The sequence below is a fragment of the Pseudorasbora parva genome, chromosome 7 (genome assembly GCF_024679245.1).
Source record: "Pseudorasbora parva isolate DD20220531a chromosome 7, ASM2467924v1, whole genome shotgun sequence".
Lineage (NCBI taxonomy): Eukaryota > Metazoa > Chordata > Actinopteri > Cypriniformes > Gobionidae > Pseudorasbora > Pseudorasbora parva.
In genome coordinates this window covers 46,084,924-46,111,521 of record NC_090178.1, presented here as the reverse complement: position 1 = coordinate 46,111,521, position 26,598 = coordinate 46,084,924, and the positions used below count along the sequence as shown (strand labels likewise).

Below are 26,598 nucleotides of genomic sequence, written 5' to 3'. Positions count from 1 at the left end.
TTTTGAACAAGACTGAATAAAGAGAGCGAGTCCTAGTCAAAGCCGACCCCGTCTTCTTCCTTCACACCCCCACGAACATTCATTACACTGGTGCCGAAACCCGGGAAGGAAGAAGATCGCCGCCGCCATGCAGACCCCGCCGAAGACGCCATTTGCGGACATCGTCCAGTCGCTCACCGGTCTTCACCAGGAGCAACACCAAAACCTGCTGGCCATGAGGGAGGACCACGAAAAGTGCTTTGAAGTCCTCCTTCGCGCCCAGCATGAAGACCGGGAGCTGTTCCGGAGCTGGATCGACCGGGAGATTCGGGCCACCCCCCCCCCGCTACATCCGACTCGGCGACCCTGTTCCAGCTCTCAAAGATGGGGCCCGAGGATGACCCGGAGGCATTCATCGACCTCTTTGAGAGGTCCGCCGAGTCCAGGGGATGACCCCGCTGGCCTATGCGGCTCCTGCCATTGCTGTCCGGGGAGGCGCAGGTAGCCGCCCACCAACTGCCAGTCCGGAATCTCCTGGTCTATGAAAACCTAAAACGCGCCATTCTACAGCGGGTCGGCCGGAGTCCGGAACAACATCGACAACTTTTCCGGACCCTGACCCTTGACGACTCCGGCCGGCCCTTCGCCTTCGCGCACCAGCTCCGGGACTCCTGTCGCAAGTGGCTGATGGCAGGTGGAAGCGACGTCAATGGCATCATAGATCAAGTGGTACTGGAGCAGTTCGTCGCGCGGCTTCCCCAACAGACCGCGCAATGGGTCCAGTGCCACCGCCCGACGTTGCTGAACCAGGCCATCCAATTGGCGGAGGATCAGCTGGTGGCGTGCCTCGGGGTCGGCGAACACTTACCATCTGCTTCTCTCTCTCTCTCTCCTGCTAAAAATCCCCCTCTCTCTCGCCCTATCCCTTTTCCCAGGTCTCGCGGTGGAGTGCCGCCCAAACCGGCCCCAAGATGGCGGACGGCCGGATCTGGGGAACCTCGGCCACCTCCCCGCCCAGCACCGAGGGGAGGGGCGACAGCGGCGGACACTGTCTCTTCTCCCTCCAATCCCGCTCTCTCTCCACGCCAATCTGTTGACCTGCTTCCGGCCACTAGGGCGGCGGTGAGGCCTGGGCCAGCTTGTTGGCGCTGCGGGGATCCGGGACATTTAATTGATCAGTGCCCCATCATGGAGGTGGGCGCGCTGGTCCGGGTCCCCGCCGCGCCGCAAGCTGCCCTCGATCAAGCTGGATTGTACCTAATACCTGTGAGTATCAAGGGGGGTGCTTATCAGGCTTTGGTGGATTCAGGTTGTAACCAGACCTCCATCCACCAAAGCCTGATACAGCCCAAGGCATTGGGTAACAGCCGCACGGTTACGGTGAGGTGTGTACACGGGGAAGTGGTGAAGTATCCTTTAGTGCCGGTCGTTAATCAATTTCGGGGACAAAAGCATAGTGTGGAGGCTGCAGTTAACCCGCATCTCCAGCATCCATTGATTCTGGGAACCAATTGGCCAGCATTCCATAAATTATTAGGGCAGTTATGTGTGGATGCCTCTTGGGGGAAGGATATGCAGCGGAGGGAGGTGGTCGCTCAGTTGGGAGAGGTGGATTCGGGACCTCGGGAAGCTGTTTCAGGGGAACCGAGTGGTCTGGAGATGGCTCCTCTCACAGATCGCGATGACTTTCCCCTGGAACAGTCCCAAGATGAATCGCTTAAAAATGCATTTGAGCAGGTCCGTTCCATCGACAGCCTCCCCCTTTAACCAGGACAACCGCTCACCTATCCGTATTTTGCAGTGTTGAAAGATAGGTTGTATCGGGTGACCCAAGATACCCAGACAAAAATGGATACAACCCAGTTGTTGATACCTAAAAGCCGTCGGGAAATGCTATTCCAGGCGGCTCATTGTAATACGATGGCAGGGCATTTAGGACAAAAAGCAAGACTTAACCGTCTAATGGCCCGCTTCTTTTGGCCGGGCATTCACGAGAACGTGCGCAGGTGGTGTGCGTCTTGTCGTGAATGTCAGTTGGTGAATCCACCGGCCACCCCAAAAGCACCATTGTGCCCCCTTCCACTAGTGCAGGTCCCCTTCGAAAGAATTGATATGGACCTCATCGGGCCATTAGAGCGATCTGCACGAGGGCATCGCTTTGCATTGGTCCTAGTGGACTATGCAACGCGATACCCGGAAGCAGTGCCCCTCCGCACTATTTCGGCAAAGAGTGTGACGGGCGCACTGTTTTCTTTAATCTCCCGGGTGGGAATCCCGAAAGAGATTCTCACCGACCAAGGCACGGCGTTCATGTCACGGACGGTCCGCGAACTATATGAATTATTGGGCATTAAATCGATTCGCACCAGCGTCTACCACCCACAAACAGATGGTCTGGTAGAACGTTTTAATCGCACGTTGAAGACCATGATTTGTAAGTTCGTTCACGAGGACACAAAAAAAAATTGGGATAAGTGGCTAGAACCTCTGTTGTTTGCTGTACGCGAGGTCCCGCAAGCCTCCACGGGGTTTTCCCCCTTCGAGCTTCTCTATGGGCGCCAGCCTCGGGGGGTGCTGGATGTCCTTAGAGAGGCTTGGGAGGACGGACCTTCCGCGGCGAAAAATGAAATTCAGTATGTCCTGGACCTGAGAACAAAACTCCACACGTTGGGGCGGCTATCAATGGAGAATTTGTTACAGGCCCAGGACAGACAAAGGCAGCTGTACAACAGGGGAGCTAGGTTACGTCAATTCGCACCGGGAGATAAAGTGTTGGTAGACTTCCGGTTTGGGTAACATGTGAAAGCAGTGTTGTATCAGGCTCCCGCAGCAGTAACTTTGAAAACCTATCTTTTTTCCTCAAAACCCCAAAAAACGGAAAGTGGAAGTATTAACATTAGAATCTGGAACATCCTAGAGCAATGTCAAAAGCATCTAAAGCATCTAAAAAGACTGAAGCAGATGTCTGCTCTACGGAAAGCAGCACAACACTAGCTACCATAGCTAATATGCTAGAAGATCACAGAGCTAGTATTGCAGCCGACTTTAAAGCAACATTCGCTACCCTGGAATCGAGGCTCGACAAAATGCAAACAACGATAACAGAACACGGTCAGCGAATGGACTCGTTGGAATCCCACGCTGAGCTACAAGCCCAACGAATCCAAGCACTGGAAGAGAGGTGTCTCGCATTAGCAGATAACAACGCTAAGCTAACAGCGAAGACTATCGATCTTGAGAGCCGCAGCCGCAGAAATAATATTAGAATAATCGGCCTCCCAGAATCAATCGAGGGACCCAGGCCCACGAGCTTTTTCGCCGAGCTCTTGACTGAAGTACTGGGTGACCAGATCCTTCAATCTCCCCCTGAACTGGACCGAGCACATAGAACGCTCACAGCTAAACCACAACTCGGCTCGCGGCCCAGACCGGTTATACTTCGCCTCCATCGCTATCAGACCAAGGATCTGATCATTCGGGAGGCTCGTAAGAGACGTGGGAAACTTCAGTACCAAGGGATACCAATCCAAATATTTGAGGACTACACACCAGAAATCGCCGGGGAACAAGCTAAATACCGAGCGGTGATGGCCGAACTTTACAACCTTGCTCTTCGCCCAGCGCTTCTCTTCCCGGCCCGGTTACAGATTACTCTGGAGAACGGAGCGAAGAAGAGATTCTCATACCCTGAAGAAGCCACCGCCTTTGCGGCCAAATTTCAACAAGCCCCGGGGCCTGTCTAGCTTGACTGCTATTTTACCCGCGGCTATTGTGGACCATGTTAACCTAGCTGGCTCCCTTGCGGGAGGAGCTGTGCTCGTATTGGTAAGTCTTAAGAGTAAGACGGAAACCTGCTGAGCCTTAGCGTTTATCATTTTTACAATGACGATATACTAAGTGAGTTATTGTGTTTTTCTCAAAGAGATGTAAGGACTGGTTTCTCAGTAGGGCCTAGGATCGATGTTTACCACTTAACGTTAAATGCTATGCTGGACTAGCCGTACATCTAGTTCAGCGGTTTCAAAATATGATGTTGTGTATCAAACTCCATTTCATTCTAATTTTGAAGTTAAAGAAAATAACAGCTTGTATGATCTCATGTTTAAGAAAGGTTTCAAGCCACTATAGGGTTATAAATGATTATTATGATTGGAAGGGTAGTTAACCTGTAGTTCACTCGATGTTAATCGAGATTAATACCCTATATGTTACTTTTTCACTTTACATCTACCTTTACCTTTTTGTTTGTTTTGTTGCTTCCGAACCATTTTTTGATATCCAGCGAGTTCAGAAGTCAGGACTGTGTATTACACTTCACCTAATTATAATGTGAAGTTATTCAAAGAAAACACCCCTTTTTTTTTTTTTTTTTATAAGATATTAAAATAATATCTTATGTTATTTGATCTCATATTTAAAGGGGTACTTCAGTGCTGGGAAGATGAATCTGTATTTAAACTGGGTCATTAATGTAGTAGAAATGTGAAATTATTTTTGAATTTGGTGCTTTCTAGACTGAGAAAAGACAGAAAATGTATTTTTGTCTCATGGGGATGAAAGACTACAATTCCCAGAATGCTTAGCTGCCCTGTGAGGCCATTCCCAAAGCCACCGCTACTGGATTACAGTGACTGAGTTCAGAAAGTACAATTAAATACTGAACGTGTGTGTTCAATATAACGATCGAGTTGCCGCGTGAGTCTCACAGCAGACTCAGATTAGGAGTCAGATTACATTTAACATCATAAATGAGCTCTCGTGATGAGAGCTGAGGTAATCGCGACCACATTCGCAACATACATTCACAACGCGTTTTCAGTTCATGCCTTTGGAAGCTTAACTTTCATAGAAATTAATTTGAGAAGTTAAAACACTTACATTGCTTAGCATCCGTTTAAATTAACGCCTGTAGCTGAGCTGTGCTGTAAGTGTGATCTCCATTCCTCATGCATGAGTTGAAAACATGCGGAAATGGCTCCCTCTGCTGGCTGTAGTCTTTAGGCTCTGGGCAATCATTCCTCTCGTGATGCAAATATCGTCAATTTGCGTCACAAGAGGAAATTTTCCAGAAATAAAATGCATAAATCTCTCGTCTCAGGGGGATATAAGAGGGGGGAGCACGATCATTTGAATATACTCCAGGGTTTCTACTGATACAAAGCCATATGCTAATCGCTGAAGTAACCCTTTAAGTTAGAAGGTTGTCAAGCCAACATATGGCTACAAATGATTACTATGATGGAAGAGGTACTGAACCTGCAGTTCACTCAATGATTAATGGATAAATACCATTATTTTACTTTTATTTTACCCCTTTTTTTTTTTTTTTTTTTTTTTTTTTTTTTTTCCTCATAAATTAGTTTGTTATTTCTGAATCACTTTATGTCATTCAATCTATCTCAAAATCTACTCATGCTATATAACCATTATGAAAAACCTGTTTACGGTTCACGTTCAATACATTAGGGGTCCCAACTAGCTCCTTTAAGCTGCGGGAGCAGGGACAAATAGAGGAAAAGAGGAAAGACAACGCAGAAAGGGAAGTATGACTACTTGGGTTTAGTTCTGATGAATGGGATAGGGGAGAAGGGATGGGCAGGGATGTATTCACTTGATTTTGTTTATTTTGTGTTCTGTGCTATGTGGGTACTCATTTTACATTGGGCTGTTTCTGTACAGAAGATCCCACTCGCTGCTCGCTGCTTACTCCTTGAGACTGACTTGACAATCCTACCACGGGAAGTTGAACCATGGCTAATGTAACTAAGGGGGGTGCTGCTGGCGGATGGGCTGTGAGGATTAGCTCACTAAACACTGGTGGGCTAAACGCTGCAATCAAACGCACAAAAGTTATGACACATATCAAAAACCTAAATGCGGACATTATGTTTCTCCAGGAGACACACTTATGCAACTCTGACCATAGAAAATTAAATAGACCTTGGATTGACCAAACTTTTCATTCGCGATTCAATGTAAAATCTAGGGGCACGGCTATATTAATCCGGAAAAATGTCCACTTCACCTCAGATAAAGTAATAACAGATTCAAACGGTCGCTATGTTATTGTTACCGGTACGTTATATGAAAAGCAGGTAATCTTGGTATCTGTCTATGCTCCCAATTGGGATGACCATAACTTTGTGAGTTCATTGTTTGCTACCATTCCAAATTTAGATTCTCACCTTCTGATAATGGGAGGAGACATGAATTGCGTGATCGATGCAACAATGGACAGGTCTAGTCTACGATCAACCTCGACCATGAAAATGTCCCAAGCTTTTTCCACGTTTATGGGTCAGTATGGATTGGTGGATCCATGGCGATTTTCACATCCGTCTGTAAGACAGTATTCTTTCTTCTCCCATGCACATCGTTCATTCTCGCGCATAGACTATTTCGTGATAGATAAAAAGCTTATTCCAGCAACTGTCTCCACCCAGTACCTTCCCATAACAGTGTCGGACCATGCCACAGTGATCTTGGACCTTCACTTTAGTATGAAACCAAAGGGATTCAGACATTGGAGGCTAGACCCGCTCTCGCTGGCAGATGCCAACTTTTGCAAGCATATTTCTGAATCGATCACTTTCTTCTGTGAAACTAATAAGAATGACGAAACCTCCCCATCCGTATTATGGGATACCCTCAAAGCCTACTTAAGGGGTAAAATCATCTCTTTCACATCACATACGAATAAATTGCGCAGATCTCGGCAGAAAGAGTTGGAGGAAGCTATTGCAGATGTAGATAACTCACTCTCGTCCGCAAATACACCAGATTTATATAAAGAAAGAATAAGACTCCAAACAGAACTTGATCTCCTTCTCACTTTTGAGGCTGAGCAGATTCTCCTCCGCTCTCAGGGGCTGGTGTACGAACATGGTGACAAAGCCGGACGCCTTTTAGCCCATCAGCTGAAGGCAAAAGCAGCATCAAACCAAATTACTCAGATAATTGATGATTCAAACTCAATAACCAACAACCCGGATAAAATAAATGACACCTTTAGATCATTCTTCTCCCAATTATATACATCTGAGTCCCTCACAGATAAAAAACAACTAAATAACTTTTTTGAAAAATTGGACTTACCTAAAGTGTCACCCGAGGACAATCGGAGACTAGACGCCGCTCTCACTCTCTCAGAGATTAAAGAAGCGATAAACTCAATGAACAGTGGCAAATCCCCAGGCCCCGATGGATACCCGGTCGAGTACTATAAGAAATTTTCAGATCAGTTAGCCCCTTTACTACTTGAAATGTTTAACTACTCATTCAATCAAGGCTCCCTACCGCCCACGCTTATGCAAGCTTCCATCTCTCTAATTTATAAGAAGGGAAAGGACCCTCTGAGCTGCGCTTCCTATCGACCAATATCACTTCTTCCGGTAGATGTTAAAATACTCGCAAAAATCTTAGCTCGCCGATTGGAATCTGTCATGCCCAAGATCATTTCAGAGGACCAGACGGGATTTATAAGGGGAAGACACTCACATTCCAACATAAGAAGGCTTCTCGGCGTCATCCTCTCCCCATCTTCCTCTAAAGTCCCAGAGGCAATAATATCTCTTGATGCCGAGAAGGCCTTCGACAGGGTGGAGTGGGACTATCTCCTCTTCTCCCTGAGACAGTTTGGTTTTAATAGTAACTTAATTTCATGGGTCAGATTACTCTACTCCTCACCCTGCGCCTCAGTGTGCACAAACAATCAACGCTCTACTCCGTTTCCACTTTTTCGGGGAACACGGCAGGGGTGCCCACTATCCCCGTTATTATTTGCGCTAGCGATTGAACCATTGTCAGCTGCTCTAAAAATGGAGGGGGGACTTGGGGGGATTGAAAGATGGGGCATAATGCATCAAGTTTCTTTATATGCAGATGATCTGCTTCTCTATGTAAGTAACCCTTTGGCAAGTATCCCACGTATCCTGACTTTGTTGAATTCTTTTGGTCGTTTGTCGGGATATAAGCTAAATATCTCTAAAAGTGAATACTTCCCAATCAACCAATTAGCTGCAGCCATATCACCATCAACTATACCCTTTAAAATAGCCAACGCAGGATTTAGATACCTTGGCATTACAGTTACACAATCCTTGCGAACAATTCGAGAGCAAAACTTTACTTCATTAACAATGACGGTTAAGTCTGATCTGCAAAGATGGAATTATCTTCCGTTGTCCTTGGCCGGTAGGATACAAACTATAAAAATGAATGTGTTACCAAGATACTTATATGTTTTTCAATGCCTCCCCATCTTCCTCCCCAAGTCCTATTTCACAGCTATAAACAATATTATTTCATCATTCATCTGGGCCGGTAAACGGCCAAGGGCAAGCCGTACACTGCTTTGTAGGGATAGATCGGCTGGAGGACTGGGTCTACCAGATCTAATGGGCTACTACTGGGCAGCCAACATGCATAAGATAATGTCTTGGTTTACATCCCCTCAAACCAGTTGGTGCCAGAGTGAGTCAGCCTCCTGCTCCTCATCGCTGCTAGCTTTAACATGTAGCACCTTACCCTTCTCACCGTCAAACTTCACATCTAATCCGGTTGTTGTTGAAACTCTAAAAATTTGGACGCAAATAAGACGCCACTTCGGATGGCTTACTCCCCCCCTAGTAACTCCTATTTGCAACAATCACCTGTTCCTTCCAGCAAAAACTGACTCACGATTTTTAGTATTAGAAAACAATGGGCTGCGTAGTTTGGGAGATCTGTACATTGACGGTATATTTGCAAGTTTCAATCAATTATCTTCTACCTTCAATCTACATAAATCAGACTTTTTTCGATACTTCCAGTTGCGGGACTTTGCAAAAACACACGCCATGTCATTCCCACAGATACCAACACCCAGTGGGCTGGACCTGGCTCTTAAGGCTAAAAACCTGTCAAAGGGCCATATCTCCTTTTTTTATAATTTATTGTCCTTAAACAGTGAATCCATTTTACATAAGATCAAGACGAATTGGGAGTCAGAACTCCAATTGAATCTCTCAGAAGAATTCTGGGAGGGAGCCATGGAGGTTGTTAACTCGTCATCCAGCTGCGCTAGACTGTCACTTATACAATTTAAAGTCTTCCACAGATTACACTATAGTAAAGACAAACTATCAAAGCTCTTCCCAGACAAATTTGATGAGAATTGTATTAGATGCTCGCAGGCTCCATGCAATCTTACCCACATGTTTTGGGCATGCCCCAAGTTGTCTGAATTCTGGCGACTATTCTTCAAAACAATTTCAGATATATTAGGCATAATTGTAACTCCAACCCCATATATCGCCATTTTCGGCAAGCCCCCAGACGACCTCCATACCACAACCATTCAAAATAATGTAATTGCCTTCGCTTCCCTTATTGCTCGTAAGAGAATTTTGTTATTGTGGAAGTCTCCACAACCACCATTAATAAAAGTCTGGTTACATGACATTTTAAGTCTCCTGAAACTGGAGAAAATTAAATTCTCAATTAGAGGGTCAGCTAGCAAGTTCTATACTCAGTGGAGACCACTACTTAATTATCTAGATAAGTTGCCAGCTCGAGAAGTCTCCTTGTAGAGTCCCACTGTATTGTTATATATATATGCTGTTTCCTCGGTTCCGCTCCGCCAGCGGCAGAAAGCCCCCCCCATGATTTATCCACTCTGAGACACTCCAACACAATAGATAGTTTGCTCTGATGTCTGAGGAGTAGGCAGCAATTGTTTGATTTTTACTTTGTACAGTTAATGAGTAGCACTAGCAACTTGCACTGGTATTTTTTAATCATTACTGTGTAATAATTTCAAGTAGTATAAATGTAAATGTTTTATTTATTTTTATTTTTATTTATATATTTTATTTTATTTTTATTTCTTTAAATGTACAAGTGAATCATGGTCTAGGGAGGGGGGAGGACGGGAGGGAGGGGGATGTTAAGTTTCTAAAAAAAAATAAAAAAAACATTGTATTTTTGATATGCACTGTATGTTTGTACTCTTGCATTTGATAAATAAAAGTTATAAAAAAAAAAAAAAAGTGTTGGTATTACTTCCCACTTCCAGTTCAAAATTACTTGCGAAGTGGCAAGGGCCTTTTGAGGTTACACGGCGAGTGGGAGACCTCAACTATGAGGTGGTACGATCCGATAGGGACGGGGCACGTCAAATTTACCACCTCAAATTGTTAAAAAAGTGGTCAGAGGCGGAGTCGGTGATGCTAGCGACGGTAGGGAGCGGAGAGGAGGATCTCGGGCCAGAAGCGGTCCAAAAACCTCAATCTTTCGTTCTGGCTCCGGGGGGGGGGGGGGGGGGGGATCACCTCTCACCCTCGCAACTCACCGACATACGAACGTTACAGGCAGCTTTTGCGGACGTGTTCTCGCCCCTATCGGGTCGCACCGACCTCATTCAGCACCACGTTGAGACGGAGCCAGGCGTGGTCATTCGCAGCCGGGCGTATTGTTTGCCAGAACACAAAAAAAAGTAGTTCAGGCAGAATTAGAGGCTATGTTGGATATGGGCGTAATAGAAGAGTCAAACAGTGATTAGGCGAGCCCGATAGTTTTGGTTCCAAAGCCTGACGGCTCGATCCGGTTCTGTGTAGACTACAGAAAGGTGAACGCGGTGTCAAAATTTGATGCGTACCCAATGCCGAGGATTGACGAACTGCTTGATCGGCTAGGAACCGCTCGCTTTTATTCGACACTGGACTTAACAAAGGGCTATTGGCAGATCCCCTTGTCTCCAATGTCTAAAGAAAAAAACGCTTTCACCACGCCGTTCGGATTACACCAATTCGTCACCCTTCCTTTCGGCTTGTTCGGGGCGCCCGCAACCTTCCAGCGTCTGATGGACAGAATTCTCCGGCCGCATGCTGCATATGCCCCTGCGTACTTGGATGATATCATCATCTACAGTACAGACTGGCAGCGACATATGCAGCATTTGCTGGCTGTCCTGAAGTCGCTGAGAAGGGCGGGGCTCACGGCAAACCCTAAGAAATGTGCGATTGGGCGGGTGGAAGTAAGATATCTGGGCTTCCACTTGGGTCATGGACAGGTGCGTCCCCAAATTGATAAGACGGCAGCGATTGCAACCTGTCCAAGGCCCAAGACCAAAAAGGAGGTTAGACAGTTCCTGGGGCTAGCGGGATATTACAGAAGGTTTGTGCCTAACTATTCGGACCTCGCTAGCCCGCTGACTGATGTAACTAAAAAGGAAGTACCAGATACGGTCCAGTGGACGGAGCGGTGCCAGCAGGCTTTCACCCAGATAAAGGCTGCTCTGTGTGGTGGGCCGCTCTTACAAGCTCCTAATTTTTCTCTCCCTTTTTCCCTACAGACCGACGCCTCGGACAGGGGCGTGGGCGCAGTCCTGTCCCAGGAGGTGGAGAGGGAGGAGCGGCCGGTGCTGTACATCAGTCGTAAGCTCTCTAAGAAAGACGATGTACAGCACCATAGAGAAGGAGTGTTTGGCCATCAGATGGGCCGTCCTCACCCTTCGCTATTACCTCCTGGGGCGGGAGTTCACCCTCTGCTCGGATCACGCCCCCTTGCAGTGGCTCCACCGCATGAAAGATACCAACGCGCGGATCACCCGTTGGTATCTCGCTTTACAGCCGTTTAAAGTTCAAGGTGGTCCACAGGCCGGGTGTTCAGATGGTTGTGGCTGACTTCCTCTCCAGGAGGAGGGGGGGGGGGGGGGGGAGGCTGCAGGCCGGATGGCTCCCCGGCCTGAGTCAGGCGGTGGGGGTATGTGGCAGGAGGGGCGTGTTTTCGCGAGGTCTGTAGCGGGAGAGAGGAGGCGGAGCCAAGCGGTGAGTAAGTAGGTCAAGTGCAGATCACTAACACCTGTGTCTGTTTGCAGTAATTGGCGTGGAAAGACAGCATTTAAAGCCTAACAGTACAGAGAGAGAGAGAGAGAGAGACCTGGACTGGGACTTCGCGTGCACAGCAGAGAAACTGAGAGAAACTGAGAAAGAAAGTTAAACAGAGAAGGAGCGATCCATATCGTGGAGAAACTGAGTTTTGCACACACACACACATATGTGTGACTGTTATCTGTTTTTGAACAAGACTAAACAAGAATAAAGAGAGCGAGTCCCAGTCAAAGACGACCCCGTCTTCTTCCTTCACACCCCCACGAACATTCATTACAGCATGAAACAGCATTTCACCAGCCCTTTCACATGCAATAAACCAATCAGAGTCTTATCTCCCTTTCCCTTTAAAAGCCAGTTACACCATGAACGCTTCTCCAGAGAGGAATCCTTTTATTTTTAATATTTAAAATTAATAAATATTAATTTTCAGTCGTTTTCAGTTCCTCAACACGCCAACAATGCTCCTGAACACACCTGGTTTTCAGACCGGACGCCCATGGCTGAACAGATGGGCCAGTGCATTTGCATTTTAAACATTGGGGAGCTGGATGTGAAAATTAAAACTGTGTCAGGTTGAAAAAAAAAAAAAAAACACTTGCGTCGCGGCTGGCGTCACATTGCGCTGGGTGTATGATGATAGGGCCCTAAGAGTGAATGCCTCTATCACTGGTCAATACAAATCGACCAATTAAGTATCTAAGCCTAGGCAACATGTATATTTACACATCTGTTCTCAACATTGATGATAATCATACATGTTTCTTGCGCATCAAATCATCATATGAGAATGATTTCTGAAGGATCATGTGACCCAGAAGACTGGAGTAATGATGCTGAACATTCAGCTTTGATCACAGGAATAAATCACTTTACTACATTCACATAAAAATCTGTTATTTTAATTTGTACAAAATTGTTAAATTTAATTTGTATCAAAAATATTATTTTGCAATATTACAGTTTTACTGTATTTTTGATTAAATAAATGCAGCCTTTCAAAAACATAAGAAATTGTAATGTTTTCAAACTTTTACAGGTACTGTGTTTGTCTTCATCTTTTTCAACTCAACCTTGTTCTGCTGAGACGTGAGCACTAAAGACCTGCAGTCATCGACTGACTAAGCAAGGCTTTTTCTTTTATTTGTTCTCTAAATATGTAAGAACAAACATGGGGTAAATCCCAGTTCAAGTCAATGATAACACGCTGAGATTGAGAGCCGCTCGCTCAGTCAGTTTCAGTTCTGAACGCTGTCAATTCCAATTCAATCAACAGCAGCGCTTCGTCAAGCTCCATTAAATCATCACACACTTAGTGCTGTGCTTACAACACACACCAGATGCTGCCTGTCCTTTGAGGAGAGAGAGATTTGTCACAGTCAGGACAGAGATGGATGAGGGGATGGTTTAAAGGGAGGAGGAAAAAGAGAGAGAGAGAGAGAGAGAGAGAGAGAAACAGAAAAGCTCAGGGATGTGCGACGCATCGTATACAATAATATTATAATTACATGAGCAAGCTGACATTTTCGAGAATGTCACTCACTTTAAACAAAAAGCTAAATACATTTTCCAAGCACGAGTTTTGCCTTATCATACAGTAAAGAAATGTCCCACAAGCTGTTTTACCCGAATATCAGCACGACTTACTGATTTTATAATAAACAGTCAATTAACAACAGCTGCATTTACATGGGCTTGAATAACCCAATTGTAATTGGACGCACAGACGGAATAATATTTAAAAATAAATCACATGTAACCACGTCAATCAGAATTAATTGGCTGAATATGATTAAAATTTCACTTGGATTGAAAGGAGTGGTTGAAACCTTTTGTAATTTGATCGAGAGAACTGCTTGATCAGATCGAAAACTGAAACTGGAAAGGGCTGCACATAGAAATGAACGAGCTGTTGTTACTGTTGAATGAAGTGTCAAACATGACTGTTGTGTCATTCTGAATATCTTTTTCCACTCATCGTCTGTGAAGTGGAGCAGGACAACATCCCATAAGTCCTTGCTTCGCACTGTTATCCACAGACAGCTTTGTTTTTGGCCGCAGGAATGGCCATTTTTATTGCTTTATTAAGACGAGCAGCACAGCACAATGGCCCTCATTTATCAAAAGTGCGTACACCAAATTTCCAGCGTACACCTTGCGTACACCCAAACCCAAGGTGACTTTGAGATTTATCAATATGGACGTTGGCGTACGGCACGCTCAAATCCTACGCCAGCTCAGGAGGTGGTGTACGCACGTTTGAGTTAGTGGGAAAACGCGCAGAAAAGCAATTCCTAACACCACAAAACGCACTGACAAGATATGCTGTATTATGACCCACTGTTAAAAACCACAACAACAACATTCAGTGTTTATTTTTGTGCAACATGAACGTCAATGTTTAATTTGTGTGACTTTACCAAAGCGTTTGATTTGTAGGCATATGTATTCCTCCAGTCGCGAGCCTGTGCGCTTTATCTGACGTTTCAGGCCCGCCTGGCCCGGCAGCTGCGCACGGACTGGGACTAAAATAACTCAGACTGACAAAATAATAAAAATTATTAAGAACCTTCTTCTTTTAAATAATAATAAAATCAATAAAAACGACACTCTTCTTCTGAATAACAAGCGTCATTAAGAATAATAATCATAATAATAAGAAGAATCTTACAAATTGTCATGTAATTATTAATGTGAATGAATCTTACTCCACATCACATCATCATCACTATTGTACACCCCAATACATGTGCCGTGATACGAAATTAAATGCTAATTTTTTCAAAACGTGTTGTAAAATAATGCATTGTGATGGTAATTTATCATCCAAACAGCTTTAAACTGCTGGAGTGCGCTTCTCAACCTCCTAAGAGTACTCGTTATTTGTGTCCATGTTTTGTTTTTGTAGGTGCCTTTAATCCCACTCTTTAAACTCCCAAATAAAACAATTTCGGGGGTTTTTTCCACTTCCCTGGTGATCTCGATGGGCGCATCTCAATCATCTCACTAGTTCAGTAGTCAGGGCACTGATCAGGGAGTCAGCCCATTGACTTATGCCCTAATCAGTGCCCTGACTAGTGGACTAAAGAGATGATTGAGCGCGCCCGATCTCCACGTCGGAGAAGTTTCGCTTCTTTGCCGTCTTCTGTTTGTCCATGGCGTAAAATGAGGGCGTGCGGGAGGCAGAGACTTGAATATATAGGGGCGTGTTATTCTAATGACGATCGTTTTCAGCCGCCGCATTTATCAAGGGCAGGTATTGCGTACACCTGGATTGCAGAGGTGCGCACAGCTTCATAAATCAGGCGATGAGAGGAGTGTAAGCATAATCTTACGCCAACATATACACCCGTTTCTACGCAAGATTGATAAATGAGGGCCAATGTGCTCACAAAAGAAAAGATGCAATTTAGAAGAATAAAAAGTGGAAAACTCATGTCAAACTCATCTATTCCAGTTCAAAAGCTTGTGACATATAAACTTTTTTTTGCGTTAATGTATTTTATTTTCCATAATGTAATGATAAAAATGTAACTTTCATATATTTTAGATTCATTCCACACCAACTGAAATATTCCAGGTCTTTTATTGTTTTAATACTGATGATTTTGGCATACAGCTCATGAAAACCCAAAATTCCCATCCCAAAAAATTAGCATATCATGAAAAGGTTCTCTAAACGAGCTATTAACCTAATCATCTGAATCAACTAATTAACTCTAAACACCTGCAAAAGATTCCTGAGGCTTTTAAAAACTCCCAGCCTGGTTCATTACTCAAAACCGCAATCATGGGTAAGACTGCCGACCTGACTGCTGTCCAGAAGGCCATCATTGACACCCTCAAGCGAGAGGGTAAGACACAGATAGACATTTCTGAACGAATAGGCTGTTCCCAGAGTGCTGTATCAAGGCACCTCAGTGGGAAGTCTGTGGGAAGGAAAAAGTGTGGCAAAAAACGCTGCACAACGAGAAGAGGTGACCGGACCCTGAGGAAGATTGTGGAGAAGGACCGATTCCAGAGCTTGGGGGACCTGCGGAAGCAGTGGACTGAGTCTGGAGGAGAAACATCCAGAGCCACCGTGCACAGGCGTGTGCAGGAAATGGGCTACAGGTGCCGCATTCCCCAGGTCAAGACACTTTTGGGCTACAGAGAAGCAGCACTGGACTGTTGCTCAGTGGTCCAAAGTACTTTTTTCGGATGAAAGCAAATTTTGCATGTCATTCAGAAATCAAGGTACCAGAGTCTGGAGGAAGACTGGGGAGAAGGAAATGCCAAAATGCCTGAAGTCCAGTGTCAAGTACCCACAGTCAGTGATGGTCTGGGGTGCCATGTCAGCTGCTGGTGTTGGTCCACTGTGTTTTATCAAGGGCAGGGTCAATGCAGCTATCAGGAGATTTTGGAGCACTTCATGCTTCCATCTGCTGAAAAGCTTTATGGAGATGAAGATTTGGTTTTTCAGCACGACCTGGCACCTGCTCACAGTGCCAAAACCACTAGTAAATGGTTTACTGACCATGGTATTATTGTGCTCAATTGGCCTGCCAACTCCCCCGACCTGAACCCCACAGAGAATCTGTGGGATATTGTGAAGAGAAAGTTGAGAGATGCAAGACCCAACACTCTGGATGAGCTTAAGGCCGCTCTCGAAGCATCCTGGGCCTCCATAACACCTCAGCAGTGCCACAGGCTGATCGCCTCCATGCCACGCCGCACTGAAGCAGTCATTTCTGCAAAAGGATTCCCCAGCAAGTATTGAGTTTTGAACATAATTATTTGAAGGTTGACTTTTTTTGTATAAAAACACTTTTCTTTTATTGGTCGGATGAAATATGCTAATTTTTTGAGATAGGAATTTTGGGTTTTCATGAGCTGTATGCCAAAATCATCAGTATTAAAACAATAAAAGACCTGAAATATTTCAGTTGGCGTGCAATGAATCTAAAATATATGAAAGTTAAATTTTTACCATTACATTATGGAAAATAATGAACTTTATCACAATATGCAATTTTTGTGAGAAGGACCTGTATGTTCACATTCACAATAGCTACATAGCGACGTGTGCCAGCACCAGTAATACAGGTATCACTGGGAGGAGGTGATGTTGAGTTTTCCCTCTTTTGCACCTCACGTTTAAATGGTAAATGGACTGCATTTATACAGCGCTTTCAACAGACCCATGGCCACCGAATCCCTTTACATATTGTCTCACATTCACCCATTCACTCACCTATTCATACACCGATGGCGGTGTCAGCCATGTAAGGCACCATCCAGCTCATTGGGAGCAGCTGGGGTTTGGTGTCTTGCTTATAGAAACCTCGACACTTGGTCAGGTGGAACTGGGGATTGAACCACCAACCTTACGGTTTGTAGACAACCTACATGAACCACTGAGCCACTGCCGCCCCGTTAAATCGTGAAAGTAAAATGCTCTCGGCCGCACAGGCATTTACAATGGTGCGGAGCAGAGTGAGTGTTTTCAATTAATTCATTTTAAAGTTGTGCTTCCATAGGAATGAACTTAAAACAGTCATTCTGCTCCACGCCAATGGACAAGCACCATTATGAATGGCCGTGTACATTTTACTGTCCCTTTAGAATTAGCACCGATCAGACCACACGGGCCAGCCTTCGCTCCCCATGTGCATCAATGAGCCTTGGCCGCCCATGACCCTGTGGCCGGTTCTCCACTGTTCCTTCCTTTGAGCACTTTTAAGAGAGACTGACGGAGTTCAGGAGATTGTCTTGACCAGGACCACACCCCTAAATGCATTGAAGCAACTGCCATGTGATTGGTTGATTAGATAATTGCATTCATGAGAAATTGAACAGGTGTTCCTAATAATCCTTTAGGTGAGTGTATATGTAACTACTAATTAGTAGATGACCTTAAAGGGACTTTTTTCTATTTTACAGTGGGTTTGTGCATCAATTGCCCAATCAGAATTTAGAGTAGGAACTCTAGTTTGACTATTTTAAAGGGGGGGTGAAACACTCAGTTTCAGTCAATCTCATGTCAATCTTGAGTACCTATAGAGTAGTATTACATCCTTCATATCTCCGAAAAGTCTTTAGTTTTATCATATTTATAAAAGAAATATAGGCTGTAGCGAGTCTTTCCGGAAAAAAAAAGGAGGCGTATCGAGTGGGCGGAGCTAAAGAATGACAAGCAAGGCAAGGCAAGGCAAGGCAAGGCAAGTTTATTTATATAGCACATTTCATACACAATGGCAATTCAAAGTGCTTTACATAGAAAGGAATTAAAATAGGGCTAAAAAATGCATAAGAAAAAGAATACAATGTAAAGAGAATTAATAGTAATAAAATGATGATAACCAAAGAAAAGAACAGGTAAACTAAAACAGTTATAAAAAATTATTTAAAAAATGATGCATAGATAAGGTGCAATCAGTCGGACGTACAGTGCTCAGTGCTCATTCAGTAAATGCACAGCTGAACAGATGTGTTTTGAGTCTGGATTTGAATGTGGCTACTGTTGGAGCAAATCTGATCTGTTCAGGAAGCTGGTTCCAACTACGGCTGGCATAATAGCTAAAGGCAGACTCTCCTTGCTTTGAGTGAACTCTTGGTATTTCTAACTGACTTGATCCTGCTGATCTGAGTGATCTGTTGGGTTTGTATTTAATCAGCATATCTGCGATGTATTGAGGTCCTAGGTCATTGAGTGATTTATAAACAAGTAATAGTACTTTAAAATCGATCCTAGATGTAACTGGAAGCCAGTGTAAAGATCTGAGGACTGGTGTGATATGGTCATATTTTCTGGTTCTACTCAGAATCCTGGCAGCAGCATTCTGTATGAGCTGCAGCTGTCTAATGGTCTTTTTGGGAAGGCCAGTGAGAAGGCCATTACAATAGTCCACCCTACTGCTGATGAAAGCGTGAACCAGTTTCTCTAAGTCTTGCCTGGAGACAAAACATCTAATCCTTGCAATATTTTTCAGATGATAGTATGCTGATTTAGTTATTGCTCTGACATGACTACTGAAACTCAGGTCTGACTCCAAAATTACACCAAGATTCCTGACTTGATTTTTTGTTATCAGACCTTTAGCCTCAAGATACGCGTTCACCTTGAGAATTTCATCTTTGTTTCCAAATGTAATAATTTCAGTTTTGTCTTTGTTTAACTGAAGATAGTTTTGGCACATCCAGTTGTTAACTTCATCAATGCATTTGCACAGCGAGTCAATGGGGCTGTAGTCATTAGGTGATAGTGCTAAGTAGAGCTGGGTGTCGTCAGCATAGCTGTGGTAAGCAGTATTGTTCTTTTTCATTATTTGGCTCAGTGGCAGCATATACAGGTTAAACAGGAGAGGTGCTAGAATTGACCTTTGTGGGACTCCGCATGTCATGGACGTCCACTCAGACTTATGGTCTCCTATACTCACATAATAACCTCTCCCTTCTAAGTATGATCTGAACCATCTGAGGACCATCCCAGAAAGCCCGACCCAGTTTTCCAGCCTGTCTAGAAGTATGTTGTGGTCAACAGTGTCGAATGCAGCACTGAGATCGAGTAGAACCAGAATTGATGTTTTGCCTGTATCAGTATTCAAGCGAATATCATTTATAATCTTTATGAGCGCTGTCTCTGTGCTGTGATGCGGTCGGAAACCAGATTGAAAATTGTCAAAGAATCCGTTTAAGTTTAAGAATTTGTTTAGTTGATTGAAAACAACTTTTTCGATGATTTTGCCTATGAAGGGGAGATTTGAGATTGGTCTGTAGTTGCTCAGTATGGAGTTATCTAGATGTCTCTTTTTCAGAAGAGGCTTAACTATTGCAGTTTTAAGGGCGGTTGGAAAAGTCCCGTAGAGAAGTGAGGAGTTCACCACTTCTAGGAGATCTGCTTCCAAACAGTTAAACACACTTTTGAAAAAACAAGTAGGGAGTGCGTCAAGGGTGCAGGTTGATGTTTTAAGATGCTGTACTGTGTCTTCTAAAATTTTACCGTCAATTGTTTCGAAATCAGACATAGTAATTTTCCGAGGGTTTGGTCTGATCTGACTGACCCCAGAGCAACTAGAGGATGTGCTGATCGCCTTTCTGATATTTTTGATTTTCTCTGAGAAGAAGGAAGCAAACTCACTGCATTTGCTGTCTGAGAGCATTTCTCTGGGAATGTGACTCGGGGGGGTTGTTAGTCTGTCTACAGTAGCAAAAAGAGTGCGCGTGTTGTTTATGTGTTTGTTTATAATATTTGAGAAGAAGGTCTGTCTAGCTTTGCCTAGTTCAACATTGAAAGCATGAAGGCTGTCTTTATAGATGTTATAATGGACTACAAGTTTTGTCTTCCGCCACTTTCGTTCAGATTTTCTGCATTGTCTTTTCATTATTTCAAGCGCGCAAAGCGGTGACGTCCTCAAGCGTGGAGAAACCCATCTATCTCAGCTAATACAGATAATGATCCAGAATCAAATCTGAGGGAGAAATAAATTGAACAGGAGAAACGGCAACATCAGGACGTCCGTCTCTGTGGTATGTAAAGCCTAGTTCACACTGCCCGATTTTTGCCCCGATTTTGAGTCGCCGACAGGTTTTGCGAAATCGCCGACAAATGCCCGAGATCACAGGCAAATCGGTGCTCGTGCACGCGAGTGACAATCACGCAGTGTGAATAATCAAAGACGCGATCAGAGAGAATCGCCGACGAGTCGCCGACGCCGGTGAGATATTTGGCATGCTAAATATCTGGAGCTGTCGGCGATTCAAACTCCTGCTGTGTGAACTGCGTTCTGACTGAAAATTACATCGGCGATGACCGACAGCCAATGAGAGAGTGAGATACAGGGCAGCAGGACGTTCAGGGAGGAGTTATAGAGCAGAATATCAGTATTTTAATAGATATATTTACAATTCTATCAAACAGAAACAAAGCCCAAACATTTGCACATCCAGCCGCAGCAGCAGCGCATTAAATAATTATTTATTTACCTCAAACTGTCTTTGCAGAACACAATCCTGGCTCCCTCTGTCTCTCCAACAATTTCTTCCGCCATAATCTTTTTTCTTTTTCTCCACAAATCAGCGCACATACAATTTGAAGCAAACTTTGTGCAGTTTATCATTTTTAATAACAATTCCAAGTCTCGCGCGAGAACTCCGGTCTGACGCACGTGTGATCTCGCGTTGTTTACTCGGCACATCGCACGTGTGTTTGGGAAAGGTAGTTTGCGCACCGGAGAGAGAGAGAGTTGTCGGCGATTCTTCCTCTTGTTCAGTCATGCAGTGTGAACTCCTCTGTCGTCAAACCATCGTGCAGTGTGGACACAGCAGTGACTGAATGATACCCCAGATAGTCATGCAGTGTGAATAGAGCAGTGACCCGACGAGTTTGAAAATCGTGCAGTCTGAACTAGGCTTAAGTTACTGTATTTAGTGGCCTCTCCACATTTCTGTGTCTTTACTCTCAGTTTATGAGGGCATGATTCGGTTTATGGACTATTGTATGCGACTAGACCTTAGAAGTAGCAAGCAAAACGGTTTTGCACGTCAGAATACTGTAACGTTATCCAGAACAACAATGGAGTAACCGTTAGAGCATTTGAATGACGAAGCACGCGATCGTGTCGTTTACTGATGTTTACTCATGCGTCCGTAGCCAAAAGCACAGACATTTGAAGCAGTTTAACTCACCGGCTGCTTCCAAAGCAGGACCGAACCTTTATCGCTGGGACGCTCCGTCAAAAACACACTCCTTTGGTATGATTTGGTGAAGTCCTGACAGCAGTGGCGTGTAAATCCATTTTGAGACGCGACTGAAGCGATGTTGTGAAGCTTCCCGTCATTTCTGCGTTCAAATCGGTTCAAATGCAGCGCTGCCTTCCCGGAATGCTGTGCTGAAGCGTTGAAGTCGCTCGACGTCACCCATAGGAATAAAGTGGAGCGCGGCGCGTCATAAGTGTTCACGGACGACTGGATCTGCAGCTGAGAGACTGTTAACGGCGTGCTCTAGTCACGCGCGCGCACCCTACCGGGAGAAGAGCCCGTACGGCCCATACAAGGACCTTCCGCTCTAGTAACGTCAAGTCGAGCCATACTCGAAAAAAACTCTCCGAAACTTGTGAGAAACCGGAAGGAGTATTTTTGACACAGAAATACTCCATCAAACGTCCAACATTAGTTTTTGAAACTTTGTCTATGTTTAGGATGGGAATCCAAGTCTTTAACAGTGTAAAAAGCTCAGTATGCATGAAACAGCATTTCACCCCCCCTTTAAGGTTTAATTCTAATTCTAAATTAAGTTCTAAAAAAGAAAGTAATTTAAGGAAATAAAAAACTTTTATTTAAAACGTATTGATTTAAAAATAGACCAACCCGGGCTCAAATACTTTTTTTTTGCAAAATTATATTATGTTGCTTCTTGCTTGTTTCACGACGCTTGAATTGGTTGCATTGGTTGTTGTGTCGTTTCAGGGCAGTTCAGAAGTGAAATGTCCAGTGAGTGAAGCTAAAAGGTTAATGCTCTATTGCGCTTGAAAATAAAGTACCGCCTACACTAAATCCCTTTTAAACATGTAATCCTGAACAAAAACCTGCTGAAGCAACCATTCCATTTTGAACTTGCTTCTAACTTGTTTATCATGAATAGTGTTTGAGCGCTCTACATCACAAGTGCAATGCTGTACCAGGTGTGAGCTATATATATTTATATCATAAATCATGTCGAATTACCAGCAACATGAGTCTTCTAAATACTACTTTATGTACAGGTAGCATGACATACAATTAATCAAGCAGTGATATACACTCAGGTCACCGCATCCAACCTTAAAAAACATCCTCCATCAGTCTGGCATCAGGATAATGATGACCGTAATGACCTGCCGTTCCTTGTTATAAACTGACAGCATTTTTCTACTCTCACAGATGATGCCATCGGTCCTTTTAGAAAGTGCCGTTCAAAAGCTGTGAGCACATTCTGAACATGACAAAGTTGGAGGAGCAGCTCTAATTAAGAACATATTCGCACCGTTTCCATTATTCAGACACCTCATAATTAAAACACACATCATTCCAGCAGACCTTGACTGCAGCTTTTACATTCATGGGAATGTGTTTTGGTGTGTCCGTGTGTGGGTGGGTGAATATAAAAATGGATAAATCATCAAACTGTGTGTGTGTGTTGATGACAGAGCCTTGTAAATTCTGATATTACTGTTTTTTTAAGAGTAAAATTACCTGATGGCCCCTCATCCTCTGGAAGTGGCTGATGGTGTCGCTAATGGTGTAAACCCTCACGTGGCCCATATGGAGCCGGCCCGAAGGGTACGGGAACATGGATAGGACGTAAAACTTTTTCCGGGAGCTCTAAACATAAAAAAACAAAAGTGTTATTATGTGCATTTTCCTTTTAAAGGGTTAGTTCACCCAAAAATTAAATGTATGTCATCAATGACTCAACGTAATGTCGTTCCACACCCGTAAGACCTCCGTTCATCATCAGTGGGTTAATTAGAGTCTCTTGACGCATCCAAAATACATTTTGGTCCAAAAATAACAAAAACTACGACTTTATTCAGCATTGTCTTCTCTTCCGGGTTTGTTTTCAATCCTCAAATAAAGATTCAAACGGTTATGAATCAGTGTATTGATTCATGATTCGGATCACCAATGTCAGGTGATTTCAGCAGTTTGACACGCGATCCGAATCATGAATCAATCCGCTGATTCATAACCGTTTGAATCTTTATTTGAGGTTTGAGAACACACGCGGAAGAGAAGACAATGCTGAATAAAGTCGTAGTTTTTGTTATTTTTGCACCCAAATGTATTTTCTCTGCTTCAAGAGACTCTAATTAACCCACTGATGTCTCATATGGACTACTGTGATGATGTTTTTATTCCCTTTCTGGACATGGACAGTATAGTGTGCATACACTTAGATACGCTCTCAGACTAAATATAAAATATCTTAAACTGTGTGTGAAGATGATCGGAGGTCTTACGGGTGTGGAGCGACATTAGGGGGAGGAGTTAATGACATCAGTTTCATTTTTGGGTGAACTAACCCTTTAAGTAAACATTTTGTGTTTAATGCTATGCCATGCTTTCTGATTTATTGACACTGTTAAAGAGTTGATTCACATGCTAAACATGGCCAACGTTTCAAAAGACAAGTTCAACAAATGACAGTATTTCTGTGCCAAACACACTCCTTCAGTTTCGAAACGTTTTTTTAGAGTATAATGTATGACGTCATAAAGGGCAGAATTTCTTGTATGGATACTTCTCCCGGATGAGCATGCACCCACACACACACACACACACACACAATTTTATAAATATGATAAAACTAAAGACTCTTCAGAGATATGAAGGATGCAATACTACTCTACAGGTACTCAAGATTAACATGAGACTGCCAGAAACGGTGTGTGTTATGTACCCTTTAAAGTTGTGTTCAAACTTGTAGTTCGGTTCACTTGTTTAATTTGGTCCAGACCACAAAAAAATTAAATAACAATTAGTCCTGGTCCAGTTAGCGTTCACATTGGCATTTTAACACCAAACTAGGGCTGTGCAATATATCGAAATTACCAAAATATCGCAAATGTACATCGCAACGGCACGAAATGTCTGAATGATTTTAATAGGCTACTTCGACATTGTGAAAAGTGTACGTTTTAGGTCGATGCTTTGAGCAGAGAATAGACTGGGCACACAACTGATACTTAGGGGACTTGCTTGATGTTAAAAATAGTTATTTAATGCAATAATGTGCAAAAAACAATAACTTGCAGTCTCGCACTGTCTGACACACACACACACCGAGACGTGAACAATTTGTGACATAAAAAAAAAAAACTGCTGGTCACTTTCAGAAGTTGTAGCGATGCTTTCTTTTCCCTGAAAGAATGTGAAGCAAAAATTGTTTCATTCTTAGTATTTAAATAATTGTTTTTATATAATTTAAATAGATTTGACACTACACTTACACTACATTTTACTAATAGCAAGATCGTATCGCATATCGAATATCACATTATTTAACAAGTTATGGCATATCGCATTTTTCTTCAATATCGCACAGCCCTACATTCTAAGCAATAATCATACAGCATAAATGCATGGATGAACTTTATTTTTAATGAAGATCCAGCTTACATGGGGTAGACATTACGCGTTTGTTCCTTCATTTCTGATCAATGATTCGTTTGTAAACGAGACTGGATTTGCAGACAATATTTCGCAATAAGTCCAAAACATGGTTGTGAAACAGTACTTTTGTTACTGTACGTTACTTGTCGTAAAATTCGGGCAGGATCATCCTGGTCAAAAGCATGCAATCCCGTTTAGTGAAGCGGCAACTCAAGGTGACGACTTAATATCGTCGAGTAGTTCTCACAGCAGAGCTCAAACTAATATGAGGCATTCACATTACTTGTTTAAACGCAGGCTGACCTGCGACAAACGCTTAGGCTCATACATTCAGTCACGCTCTCCACGGCAGTTTTAATGATTCATGACGGCTTTGAAGAAGCTCGCCGCACTGGGAAAGCATTAATCAGCACGGGTCAAAAAGGCCTGAATTATTCAGCAGCTGAAAAAGACAAGGACACATTTCGGAGGAGAATGCATCTCCACCGCATCTCTCCGAGAAGCTTTTCCCTTCATGCATGTGAATCAGTCTTCAGGTGGGTGTACGGCAAGTGCAAACTCTGATAAATTTGGTACATAAACAATTGAGGTCAGTTTACACAGACTCGACCCTACTGGAATCTATTCAGAGCACAAGAGAACCATATTTTTTATTTAAAGCACAATGACTGCACAAGAAGCCCTTCGTGTAGTGAGAACATGTGAAGACAAACAGTGTGAGAAAACAATAGAGAGAATGGTTAATGTAAAACCCAGCAGATGCTGCACACATGTCTGGGGAATCAAAGCAAAAGGTGTTAAATGGTCTCGGCTCCGAGTCAGACTATTTTTAGAAGCCACGCCATGAGCGCCTTCAAACCAGCACAGAGACACCGCCGCAAAAATTCTTGATATCAGTGAAAAAGGACATTCTGCACTTTTGTTTTACTTTGACAATTAAATATACAGTATATTTTAGAAAACACTAAGCAACACATGTGCACTTGAGATGCATGTTGGGGTTGAGACAAACCAGATGGATGTCAGTCAGACCACATCTCCGGCCATTTACAGATGCTTAACACTGCAAAGTGAAACCGCACTTTAAGAGGAAACAGGAAACCTTTTTTTATTTTTATTTTTTATATGGCAACAGTCAAAAATGTCACGGTATAACAACTGACCTGATATCATAATGAGAAAGATAATTTGTCAAAAGATGATTTTATGCAAAATAAAAGTTTTTTTTATTATTGGCAAATATTTTGTTATTATTTATTACTAAGGTTATATAAGATTCTGTATTAAGGTTACATTTTAGAAGAAATCGTCCAAAGCTTATTAATGACAGCCGTGTGATACGCCCAACAAAGTCATACGGTAAAACTAGCATGCTGGGGAAAAAACAAGAAATTATATAATAAAGACTGTGTCGAGGTTAATACGCACAATATAAAAATTTACCTTTTTATGACAACTTGGTTCAGGCTGCAGATTTTTATGATATTTATAAATTTATTATAATTTATGATATAAAAATCGATTAAATTGAATAATACATTTAATATGTTTTGCTTTTTTAAAAAGATTAAGGTGTAAGGAAAATGTGTTATCACTTTTTTGTAGAGTTAGCCTTTCT

At 43.3% G+C, this 26,598-nt stretch overlaps 1 protein-coding gene across 2 annotated transcripts in view; it reads right to left on the bottom strand.

Moving 5' to 3' along the window:
* Positions 1–26,598, bottom strand: part of lars2 (leucyl-tRNA synthetase 2, mitochondrial) — a 182,832-nt gene that overhangs the window by 138,481 nt on the left and 17,753 nt on the right. For both annotated transcript variants that reach the window (XM_067449360.1, XM_067449359.1), the window contains exon 3: positions 23,061–23,189. In XM_067449360.1, coding sequence (XP_067305461.1) covers positions 23,061–23,189 — 129 coding nt within the window. The remainder of the gene's footprint in view (positions 1–23,060; positions 23,190–26,598) is intronic.